Source organism: Suricata suricatta, chromosome 6 (genome assembly GCF_006229205.1).
Source record: "Suricata suricatta isolate VVHF042 chromosome 6, meerkat_22Aug2017_6uvM2_HiC, whole genome shotgun sequence".
NCBI classification, from domain to species: domain Eukaryota; kingdom Metazoa; phylum Chordata; class Mammalia; order Carnivora; family Herpestidae; genus Suricata; species Suricata suricatta.
Genome location: NC_043705.1, coordinates 10,322,058 through 10,334,920, shown reverse-complemented (window position 1 = coordinate 10,334,920; position 12,863 = coordinate 10,322,058). Strand labels below are relative to the sequence as shown.

General features: G+C 41.9%; 1 protein-coding gene across 5 annotated transcripts in view; it reads right to left on the bottom strand.

The window, feature by feature from the left end:
* Positions 1–2,717: 2,717 nt before the first annotated feature.
* PGGT1B (protein geranylgeranyltransferase type I subunit beta) overlaps positions 2,718–12,863 on the bottom strand; it is a 59,911-nt gene continuing 49,765 nt past the window's right edge. The window contains exons 8-10 of one of the 5 annotated variants that reach the window (XR_003909658.1): positions 10,022–10,130; positions 7,890–8,093; positions 3,709–3,788 (exon numbers count right to left, since the gene is read on the bottom strand). Coding sequence is in view for 4 of the 5 variants with exons in the window: in XM_029941583.1 (XP_029797443.1) it covers positions 3,607–3,788; positions 10,022–10,130 (291 nt within the window). In the remaining variant the exon portion in view is untranslated. Of the gene's footprint in view, positions 3,789–7,889; positions 8,149–9,274; positions 9,410–10,021; positions 10,131–12,863 lie in introns of those variants that run through there. The other 4 variants (XM_029941583.1, XM_029941586.1, XM_029941587.1 and 1 more) reach the window with 4 other exon arrangements.

Genomic DNA, 12,863 nt, shown 5'->3' with positions numbered 1-12,863 from the left:
TCTGTATAATTCTCCTCTCTCCCTTTTTACAAATTCCTTCCTTCTGTTTTCTTGTGGTTTGCTTTTCTTCTCCAAGTTTTTAAGATCTGTTTAATTTTCAGCTTCTCCCAATTTTAATGATACAGGTCTAACTACTATAAATTTCCTGTCCGAACCGCTTTTTAAAAGAATATATTGACGTTCGCATCAGCCTTGTGGTTGTGTCTTTCTGCTGTGCTTTCCCTGTTTATTCTTATTTCTTCTTTGGATGAGATTCGATTGTTATCCTTCTCATAGTTTTTGTTGTTTGAAGTTTTCCTGTACTTTCTAGGAGAGAGGAGTGCTCTAGGAGTGTTTTTAGCTCTGTCCTAAAGCGCCGTGCTCATTCTGAGAAAGTCATTGACATGACATTGCCACTGACCTTCCTTCTCAACGTTTCCCTGGACTTTCTCTTCTCCTTGTCCTGTCATACCTGTCCCGTCCAGCCGAAATCCTTCCAGCAGTTTCTCCTCCTGCTAGGCTCTGTGTCATCAGTTCCGAGATACATACAGCCCCGGGCCCAGCTTACCACACTGCCAGAAACCCCACCAGTGAATGGAACCTGCAGGAGCCTGCCCGGTCTCAGCTTCTGGTGACGGGCCCCCTGCCAGGCTGCTGAGGAACTGTGCGGTCAGGGATCGGCTGCCTGCTTTCCTGGTCCCCAACACAGACGCCGAAACTATCTACGTCGCTCAGTGGACAGTCTGTCCTTCCTTGCTTGCCTCAAGTCTGAGGTTCATGGGGACAACTGTCATCTGGCTTTGTAGAACAGGGTCTGGGGCTATCCTGGTTACCCTGTTTTCTTATGCTAAGGCTCAGAACACACACTATTGCTGTCCTCTTCCCCAAGCTTAACCCCTGTGAGATCTCTATAATGGAAGAGATTTTAATAATTATTTTATGATGGTTATGACAGAAATTATAATTAGAAATTTACTGTATTTCAGGTAGTATGCCAAGTGCTTTATGTGCATTATCTCATTTAATACTTAAATAACCTCAGGAGTTGGTACCCCACCCCCACCCTGACTTTATCGAAGGGAAGTTAGGCTGCTGAACCGGCAGATCTGGGACTTAAACCCAAGTCATCGCACTCCAGAGCACCTCCTTACTGAACGGACTCTCAAAAATGATCAGGTCCGACCATTTCCAAACTATGTACTGTAAGCAAAACCTCAAGATGACCTGAAATTAAATAATACTTATTTAAAGATGTGATAAAAATACATACAGAGTATAGGTCAAATCTAAAAACACTGCAGATGATGAGCAGGTTGAACTGTGTTGTATGACCTGATTCACCTTGATCTCCTGCAGATGCTCAAAACAAAGCTTCGCCTCACTTCTGAGGAAGACCACACTGGGGGCAGGGGCAGAACACAGGGGACAGAGTTACTGTGGACCTCCTCTCTTCCTGCTCGTGAGCACATCACCGCTAAACAACAAGGCATAAACGTGAAATCCTGCTTACCACTTAGTTCCTACTGTTCTTGTAAATGACTGTTTAGAAACAGGAGTAGTTTCTGTGCAGGGTCACCGGCCCGTGCGGGCCGGCATGCCCCCATGGAAGGGGAACACGGCCTGGGCCACAGGGGTTCATAATAAGGGCCCTCACACGTGCACTATTCAGGATCGTAATGTAATTTATAATCTGAGGCTATTAAATTATACAAGGAATTAGGAGATGTTTCGTAACTGTTTGGTGGAATACTTTTAAGCTTGGCCCTCCCTCTCACTCACAAACACGGCAGCTCTGACCCTTTTCTCCCCGCCTCTGACCACTCCCGGCAGCTCAGGAGAGACGCTCAGGGCTTCCGGTAGCAGTCCTAAGACCGCTTCACATATGCTATTTTAACTCCTACAGTCCAGGAAGTGACTTAGTTGAAGACAGGGATTTTTTAATTTGCCAGGATTTAAATAGAAGCAACTGAAATAACTCGTCAAAAGATAACATCTGTTGCTAAGCTTATATTTTCTCCACAATCAGAAAATGGATTTTATTTCTAATTTAAAAAATAATAAAGTTGACTCTGGCAAGCTGAGGTTTAAGACTAAGCATGCCAACTACAGATGAACCATTCCTTCAAGCACATCCCAGGTTTTCTTTCAGAAGGACCATTATTTAAGGGTATTTCCCCTCCAATCTGGGAAATAAATTAAAGTATTTTAACTCCTAAACAGCAATGCTAGTAAATCAGTTTTTGTACTGATCGTTGTAGAATAACGCAGCGTTTATTATCACCAAGACTTTAACTTAAACCCAGCTCCTTCCCTGAAGAGGTCTCCATTGCAGTACTTGCCCCACATCTCTGAATGTCCTTCAACACCACCGATGGAAGTGATTTACTGAGAAATTGGTCACAAAAGATGAGAAATGATACCATTTCCTCTACAATTTGGCAGTTCAAAGAATGAAGAAAACAAAATCGAAAGAACAAAAGTGAAATCCAGTCCTTAGCCCTTAAACAGAACGTTTCCCTTCCACTTACCTGAAAATATAAAAATATAAACGACCATGTATGGAGCCGCACCATTAAATTTACTTTAGTGGGTCTGGTGTTTTACTGAGGTTTTTTGTTGTTGTTGGTGGTGGTTTTTTACTTATTTGCTTTGAAAAAATTAGAAAATTGTCAGTTTGAAATCAGAACCACTAACACACTAGAGTCAACAAACTAAAAAAAAAAAAAAAAACCAACCCAAATGGTTAAAAATAACTCTGTTATAAAAGTACAATTTACATCACATAGTTCAGAAAAATAAACAAAACCACTTAAATGTCTTTCCTTCTACATGACTGTTTTCTCCCCAGAAAGAAGCAACCAATGAACTTAAAATCAAACGTAACGGTTACTCACCCAGCAACATCTAAGTAAGTGGCGCACACAGCACAAAGCCTTCTCATTCACACGTAGTTAAATTATTTTTCCCCTCAGTTACATAATAGTCCTCTTAAATCAATGTCCACTTAGAAAATTCCTGTATTAGTTAAGCCTATTCATCCTTGCTATGAAGTTAATTTCATTTACATAGGCCACATAAGTTTAACTGGCACACTTTCCTTAATAAGACAAAATAAGTCATTTTTCTTTTTAAAAATTACGGAATCATTTGTTTTCAAAGAATCCTCGAGACTTAATTCATTAAAGCAGTCTCCTACCATCAGCTGTCAAGCGTTTTAAATGATCACGAAGTGTTCCCCGCAGAGTATCAGTGCTTGGTGAGCTGTAAACTTGATCTCCAGATCTGTGTCCATTTTACAGTATGAGACAGTCCGTACTGAAGAGTTTTTTTAAAAAGACAACCTACGTCCATAGAGTTAATTTGCCCGAAGAACTTCTTAGAAATTCAGTATAAACATTTAAGAACCACAACAGAGTCCACTGTGGTTCAAACGTCCACAAAGCTTTCCTTGAAACCCAGGACAAAGTTCACTGGCTCAAGACCATATTCCAAAGTGACAGCAGCACGCAATTTGATTGTGTGACTCTACCTCTTAAAAAAAGATCCCACGTGGTTATGCACGGCTTTTCACCTTGAGCTACAGGTGTGCCACAACCCCGCCCGCCCTCCCCCGCTAGGGGACGTCAGTCACGGGGAGACGCGCACATTCTCGGAACACTGTTCAGAGTCCTTGGTTTTCCAGCTCTGATGGAGATCTCGAAGGCGCTCAGAAGTCCGTGTGCTCACATTCAGGGCAGGATGAACTTTACAAATTCCACTTTCCTCCATTAGTGACAGGCCACAGATCCCAAAGTATGCATGCAAAGCATCTGAAAATGAGGTAGTTTTTTTTAAATCACAACAGGCACTCATATTTGTATACGCGGCAAAGTACTATAGGGACATATCTATGAGCCCATCACGTTACAGTTACGTTTAGAGAAGTGTTAAATGCAGTTTTTGAAACATCTGCTTTCTCAATCTCTGAAAACACCAACTAAGAAAAAAAGACGATCAGAATCAGGTATTTTATTCAGGAAAACATCAGGGACAAAGGAAAAGAGTTCTCAGAGGAAGAGGTGACACTCCGACCCCCTCCGTGACGAGGAGAACACCGAGGCAGGAGCAGTGCTACACCGCCTCCCACTTAGTGGGCTTCCCCCTTCTGCTCACTCTGGAAAACAGAAACAAGGGCCTTTCACTCTGCATCATAAAAGGAAAAATTTTCCTTAAAAATGAAAACAAACCTCTGACTATAAGTAGCAATACCCCCTCCCACTAGGCTGCACCTCTGACATTTCCTAAACCAGTACTGTCTCAATGTTGTGTTCGGTGAAAGCAGCCTAAACAAAATAATCCGTTCTGGAATGCTGTGCTGTATTTAGTTTTCCCATTTAGGGGAATGTCAGTCATTCAAAAAATGTCTGACCGGACCTGACAATAAAAACAAACTCACGTTCTGTGTGGTTATAAATACCATAACCTTTCTTTTATACTGGCCTGCTACTGGTGCCCGTCTTTCGGGGGGCGCTGACCCTCTTCCGTTTTGCGGTCACTGACGCCCCACGCTGTCACCTCCTCGGCAGCCCTGCAGGGCCCTGAAGAGCAAGCGCTCGGCAGCTCTGCGAGCACTACGCCAAACGGGCCGTGTCGCCGTCAAGAGTTTACTGGCCGTCATTTACGGCCTCAAGAGCTACTGACCTTGGAAACACCTTACAGACTCAAACTTCTGTCACAAGAATTAAAGAGACTGTTTTACTTACATGAGCATCATTTACTTGTCAGCTGTGCTCACTCAAAGTTATCGGTAACAAAGTTACTTTACTAACAGACACCCATGAGAATCCTCCTCACTGTCTTTTCAGAGACTGCTTAACTTTCTTCTGGCTCACTTTCCTCTAATTTTCCACAAAAAATAAATTTAATTTCCTCAGTTCTATTTAATTTTCCCTGTAGTTACTCTAAAAATTAACGTAGTAATGAAGAAACTTTTATTGTCTAGAAATGAGGAAAATTTTCTAGGAAAAAAATGCAGCTGGAAGAGAAACAAAATCCATCCAGAGTAACACAACATAGGATCTACTTTCCACATAATGTAAAAATAAAACATTTTTTCTCAAAAAGATTCTGTAAAAGCCAATTAATAAGACCTTGTTTCAAACCTCAAAAAAAATTTCTTCAACTTCCTGATCTGTATGTATATTAAAGCATGTCATATGCTGAAATATATAGTTTCTTCATAATAAAAGTTCATCATTTTTTTCTGTGTGTGTGTATATATATACATATACATATATCTATATATAATGGTGTCATTTTCTCCTACTAAATTTACTAGAACCAAGAATAAGCTAATTTTAAAGACTCGTAAATATGATTTTCTAAAAGGCTCTGTGAAATAGGTCTTCCAAATAAATTCAGTTTATTATATGAAGCCTTTCTATGCTTTGCACTGTACAAGTTCTGAAGACATTTTACCTAAAAAGTATTAAATCCAAGTATTTACGCAAATGTTAAAAAGTTAGCAGCTGACTGCTAGAAAAAAAGCTTCAAGAATTTTCTTTTAAGAATCTACTATAAATACTCAAAATGTCATTTCAAATAGGTTTATGCATGAAATGCTTTCCAGGGCACCTGGGTGGCTCAGTCAGTTAAGCATCTGACTCTTGATTTCAGCTCAGGTCACGATCTCAGGGTTCCTGGGATTGAGCCCCCACCTTGGGCTCTGTGCCAACAACGGGAAGTCTGCTTGGGATTCCCTCTTCCTGTCTCTCTGCCCCTCCCCTGGCTTGCGCACACTCTCTCAAAAATAAACAAACATTTAATGGGGAAAAAATGCTTTCCAAGATACTGTCCTTTCCCCTATTCCCACTTGTTAAAATAGTACATTATTTGTCAAAACAGTGCGAGCAAGTCGTGATGAAAAACAATGAAAAGACAATTCTGTTTTCCTGAGGTACTACTGTTCACATATTTATAGGTATGGTTACAGATACTAAATTGTTTTCAAGTTTATTTTGAGAGAGAGCGCATGCACAACTAAGCAGGGAGGGGCAGAGAGAGAAGGAAAGGGAGGGAACCCCAAGCAGAGCCCATGACCTGAGCCACTCTCAAGAGTCAGACACTTAACCAACCGAGTCCCACAGATACCAAACAACCGGGCCCCGACATATATCAAGATTAAAAAATATTATTTTCCTTTAGAAAAAGCAAAGAAAGAACTCATACAACTGAGCAGGGGTAAAAAAAAACAAACAAGTAACTCAACTGAAAAATGGGCAAATCATCTGAATAGCTGTTTGTCCAAAGAAGATATAGAAGAGGCCGACCCATGCTCGACATCGGTGACCCTTAGGGAAATGCAAATTAAAACCACAGGGCCATGTGACCAGCATTAAAACAGCCACTGTCAAAAAGACCCAGGATAAGAAATGCTGGTGTGCGCGTGGAGAAGGGGAGTCCTCGCGCGTTGCTGGTGGGAGTGTAAATTGGCGCAGCCACAAAACAGTACGGAGGGTCCTCAGAGGATTAAAAACAGAACTACCACACAATCCAGTGGTTCCACTCACGGCAGTGTGCACAAAGCAAGTGAAAACAGTAACTTAGTATCGACGCCTTCGTGTGCACACCGCGGAAGTATTTATACCGGCCAAGACACGGAAACGAGCTAACACCCCATCCCCAGACGGACGGTAAAGGACCTGCGGCAGACACATCCTGGAAGCGGATTCCGTCGTAAAGAACGAGGGGATCCGGACCCTGAAGGCGTCACGCTAAGTGAAGTCAGTCAGAAAAAGCCAAATACCGTACGAGCTCACTTCTGTGTGGGATCTACAAAACAGAAAGCAGCAGCCAAACTCCTAGGAAAAAGACCTCAGACGCGTGCTCCCCAGAGGCGGGGGCTGGCGGGGAGGAGGAAGGCAGCCACCAGGCACAGACATCCAGTAGTGAGTAAGTGGTGGGCACGGGATGCGCAGCACGAGGGTCTGGCCAGTGCTGCTGTCTGACACGCAGGAACCGTGTTAGGGCAGTCATCCTACCAGTTCTCATCGCAAAAATAAACTGTCTGCTCTTTATTCTTTTCTTGGTTTTTATTTTTATTTTTTGTATCTGTATGAGAAGAAGGGTGCTAACTGAACCTATTCTGGTAATCATTTCACTATAAATGTAAATTAAACCATCATGCTGTACGTCTTAAACCCACACAGTGATGCATGTCAATTATTTCTCAATAAAACTGGAAAAAATATTCTTTTGCTTTAAAAATTAAAAGCATTGTACATTTTTAAAAAAAGAAGCATATTTTGGGAGCACCTGGATGGCTCAGTCAACTGAGTGTCTTTTTTTTAATTTTTAAAAATGTTTTATTTATTTTTTTGAGAGAGAGCGAGCATGAGCAGGGGAGGGTCAGAGAAAGGGAGATACAGAATCTGAAGACAGGCTCCAGGCTCCGAGCTGTCAGCACAGAGCCCGATGTGGGGCTCATGAACGCGAGATCATGACCTGAGCCCAAGCCGGACGCTCAACCAACTGAGCCCCCCAGGTGCCCCAGAGTGTCTGACTCTTGATTGTAGCTCAGGTCATAATCTCAGAGTTCATGAGTTTGGGCCCTGTGTCGGGCTCTGCCTGGGATTTCCTTCTCTCTCTCTCTCAAAAATAAACATAAAAACGAAGCATATTTTGCATGAAAATACAGACAAGAAAGAATGTGAGGAAATCTGTCTGCTCACTTCAGGTACAAAAGTCTGATTTCATAAGCCCCACATTTATTACTTCCATTCAAGTACATATTCCGACTGGAGCAGTTCTGTGATAGGAGAGGAGTTGAAGAGGTTATAAACTACTAATACAAACCGTGATTCTATGGCAAGGCTATAAAAACAATCATTGCTTGGGTCTAGTTCATATATTTATAGCTAATATTTTATTACCTTGGTTACCCACAATGCTCTGAATCATAGCAAACTTTCACACTGAGTTTTGGGAAGCTGTCAGTAGAGTAAATTTGCTACAGGTGACAACGTAACGGGGCGGGGCAGGCAGGCTGGAGCGCGGCGGGACAGGTGGCAGAGGAGCCGGATCTCAGGAGGGCTCTTGCGGGCCACGTGGAAGAGCCCACTCAGGGAGCTGAGAGTCTGAATGGTTTCAATGGATTTAAGAGACGAGTTCACATTAGACATTCTCTACCTGCTTTAAAAAAAAAAGTATATATATAGATGTCTATATTTTTTATTCTTTTTGTGTGTGTTTATTTTTGAGAGAGATAGAGAGAGAGCACGAGCAGGGGAGGGGCAGAGAGAGAGAGAGAGAGAGAGAGAGAAAGAGAGAGAAAGAGAGAGAGAGAGAGAGAGAGAGAGACAGACACAGACTCCAAAGCAGGCTCCGAGCTCCGAGCTGTGAGCACAGAGCCCAGCGCAGAGCGAGATCAGGACCCAAGCCGAAGTCGGACGCGTAACTGACTGAGCCACCAGGTGCCCCATTCTTAACCTTTTTTGTATCAGAGATCCCTTAAGGGTCTGAAGAAAGCTTTGGCCTTTCTCCTGTCATTTAAGCACGTGCACACACACGCCCACACAGTGTGCGAGGGGGCTACACAAGAAGCAGGAAGACTGACAAGGAGACTGCTGCAGAGCTGTGGGCGTGCACCTGGCCCTGGGCCACGCAGGCTTGGGGCAGGGAGGAGCACAGACAGCAGGCTCCTAGGCAGGCTGGGTCTGAGGGGCCTGTAGATGGCATCAGTGGAGTTCCTGAGCAGGCTGGCTTGGAATGAAGTCTGTCTAGGTTTGGGAAATGGCAGAATTATCTAACATTTTTACAAAAACGTCATTATTAATACAGATTTTTCATTACTTCTAAAGAACCCATTTGGAAGTACAGCTGATGCTTGAACAGCGTAGCAGTTATGGCCACGGACACCCTGTGCGGTCAGACCTCCACAAAGAACTTGGACTCTCCCAGAAGTTAGCTACTGACAGCCTACCGTTGAGAGGAAAGCTTTACAGGTAACAGCCAAAGAACACATCCTCTGTACGTCCTATACATTATACACGGTGTTCTTCTGATAAAGGGAGCTAAAGAAAAAGAAATGATACTGAGGAAAAAACAAAGAGGGGAGCACCGAGGTGGCTCAGTCAGTTAAGTGTCCAGCTCAGGTCACGATCTCATGGTCATGGGACTGAGCCCCAAGTCGGGCTCCTCACTGAGCGGGACCCACTTGGGATTCTCTCCACCCCCCCGCCCCTCCCCTGCTTGCTCTTGCATGCACACGCTCTCTCAAAACAAACGGAAAAAATTAATAATAATAATAAAGAGAAAATACATTTATAATACTGTACAGTATTTATTGAATAAATCCATTTATAAGTGGACAGGTACAATTCAAACCCATGTGTTTCAAGGATCAACTGTACTTATTAAGTAGAAGAATCTTTCTGTTCTTTACTGGTCATTCCTGAGTTTGGAAAACAAATATCACATTGTCTGAATCTATTTGACTCTTGATTTTTAGACAATGAATGATAAGAGTTCAGAGAGCAAAGTATTCTTTAAAAAAAAACTACCTGAATCTGCTGAAATTCAGAGAACAACAGTTTGGACCGTGAGGGACACCTATCTTCAGGATTAGAGATTTCGGACTTAATGGCTTCTGAACAGAGTAAGGACCGGTTCCCCTCGGATTTAGTAATTTATCCGACTTAGCTCTAGGGACAGCTAGACTCTGCATGGACCACATGATTCTCTGTTTTGGACAGGGCCCATTCAGACCGTTTAGCTTGCTGCCTCAAATGAACAAACACTTCGTAAGCGAAATACATGGAAAAACCACAAATGATACCTATACATCTTGAGAAGCCCATCTTTCCTGTATGCCCTTCAACATGGTAAATTTCCGCCCAAACTTAAACAATTTACCTTTTTTACAAACAATACGTATTATGTAAGTTTACAACTGTGGCTAAATTTTCTATCTTATGCCCTTTCTGACAAAGATGCCTGAAGATTTATCTACTCAAGAAATAAGCAAAAGTAAAGTTATCCTAGAGTCATATAAAAAATAAATTACCTGGATGACTATCTGGCCACTTGGCAAATCCCCCCACGAGGCGATCTTGAGTTGATAAGATGTAATTTCTATTTTTCTCAAAGTTAGTGTACTGAAAAATTTTCAGAAGCTGAAATGACAGAACAAATATAAATTTACTGGATGAAACTTCCATATTGACCTGTGACTCAATTTTCAGATACATATCAATTAAATATGCTTCTGTTTAGCTAAGGCTCTTAAAGCAAGCCTCCGGAGACTAGAGCACTTAGACTCGTCACCACATTATCATTTTTATCATCTGATCACAACCACTCTCCTTTCCTTGGCCTACTCACAATTTACATCTTCTGAACCACACCCAGCTAATCCCTCTGCGGCACACTTAGCTAGGTTCAAAACACAACCTTCCCAATTTGTTCAACTTACTTAGTCATTAAAAAAAATTTTTTTAAATGTTTATTTATTTTTCAGAAAGAAAGGGAGAGAAAAAGAGAGGAAGGGGCAGAGAGACGGGGGTGGGGTGGGGGACAAGCAGGATGCACGCTGACAGCAGCAAGCTCCATGTGGGGCTTGAACCCATGAACCACGAGATTATGACCTGCGCCAAAGGTAGATGCTCAATGGACTGAGCCACCCAGGTGCCCCTTAATCAGTCATCTTAAAAAGTGCAACTTTATGTACCCATATTTCAATTCTTATGATAGGTTTCTTTTCTTTCTTTTTTTTTTTTTTTTTAACAATTCTTATGGTAGGCTCTTAGTTATAAACTGATAGTAACTTAACCCAAAAATATTTCAAAAAAGAGCAATAGAAATTATTAAACAGTTGCAAAGGGCAGTTTTATTTGAGAATTGTAAAATTATAGCTCTGTAATCAGGAAGTATAAGTTTAGCATAAAAAACTATGTAGCTTTAAGATATAAGACATGTGGGGTGCCTGGGTGGCTCAGTCAGTTGAGCATCCAGCTTTGGCTAGGTCATGATCTCATGGTTCATGGGTTCAGGCCCCGCGCTGGGCTCTGTGCTGACAGCTCAGAGCCTGGAGCCTGTTTCAGATTCTGTGTCTCCCTCTCTCTCTGACCCTCCCCTGCTCATGCTGTCTCTGTCTCTCAAAAATAAATAAAAAACACTAAAAGAAAAAAAAGATATAGGACGTGTATTTGTGTTCTCTCTCAAGATCCCATTACATAGAAAAAAGATAAAGGATAAATCAAACCATGAATGGGAGTGGGATTGGAGTAGTAGCAAGAGGGTTCAAAAAACGTCCGTAAGACACAAAGCAGTTGAAAGTACAATAATAATTCAAAGAGAGCCATACAAGATATTTGTGATGAAAGAAGCATTATTTCCCAAAAAGAAAAACAAAGCCTAAAACAATTACAATACAAATAAGAAATATACTTATTCATTCATTTTAACTTAGTTAATGCAATATTAGACTGTTTAGAATCCACCAGCTAGGCCTGGGTGGCTTAGTTGGCTGAACGTCAGACTTCAGCTCAGCTCCTGATCTCACAGTTGGTGAGTTGGAGCCCCACATGGGGCTGGGCTCACTGCTGTCAGCACAGAGCCACTTGGATTCTCTGCCCCTCTCTCTCTGTGCTTCCCACACTTGCACTTGCATGCACGCATGCACGTGTTCTCTCTCAAAAACAAACAAACATTAAAAAAGAAATCTATCAGCTAGAAACATTTTCCATCAAGTGGCATATGAGTCAGTACGTAAAAAGAAGAATCTATATAATCTTAACACTGTACTTGGTTCAGCGATAAACTATATTTACATGATCAAAGAAAGTGCTGATTCTTGGTTTTCAAATTTTATTTTATTTTTTTTAAGTTTATTTATTTATTTTGGGGGGGGGGGGCAGAGAGAGAGAGGGAATGCCAAGCAGGTTCCGTGCTGTCAGTGCAGGAGCCCCACGTGGGGCTCAAACCCATGTGCCATGAGATCATGACCTGAGCTGAAATCAAGAGTTGGGGACACTGAAAAGACCGAGACACCCAGAGGCCCCTTGGTTTTCAAGTTTTAGAATCAACCTAGAGGCAAAACATAAAATATCTGTTTATCGCTGCCGAATAAAATATGTTGCTTGACATTATAAAAATAAAGGTAATATGACAGAATTAGAAGGTGGAAGAAGGGAAGTTTCAGAACTAAAAAATAAATAACCAGTAACACTTTGTTTGGAAAAAGGAAGGCTAAATCTTCATTTTTCATAGTCAGGAATCAAAGATAATTCCTAAAGAGAAGTCCAGAAATCAGTTAAAGTTATGGTGATATCCATACGAATTAAAAAAAAAAATTTAAAGATGTTTAAAAATGGTTGCTTTCACAAAGCTGTCAAAGACTACACCAAAGTCATATCTAAAAGACTCAAGAGCCGACATGAAGGGGCTTCAACTGGCTAAAAATGGGACAATCTGAGCCTCAAAAAGAACATCATAGATTGAAACATAAAACGCGCTGGGCAGCCTGGGTGGCTCAGGCGGTTGAGCACCCTCCTCTTGATTTCAGCTCAGGCCATGACCCCAGGGCTGTGGGATCAAGCACCACATCAGGCTTTGTGCTGAGCGTTGAGTCTACTTGGGATTCTTCCCACCCCCTACTTCCTCTCTCTCTCCCTCCCTCCCTTACTCGTGCTCTCTCTAAACATTAACAACATAAAATATGTTAACCCCAATGCTGTTAAAATGATTTTGTAAAAAAATTGGTGAGGTTTTTAATTTCTTTTTATTTTTTAATTTTTTAAAATGTTTTTATTTATTTTTGATACAGAGAGAGACAGAACATAGAGGGGGAGGGGCAGAGAGAGAAGGAGACACAGAATCTGAAGCAGGCTCCAGGCTCTGAGCTAGCT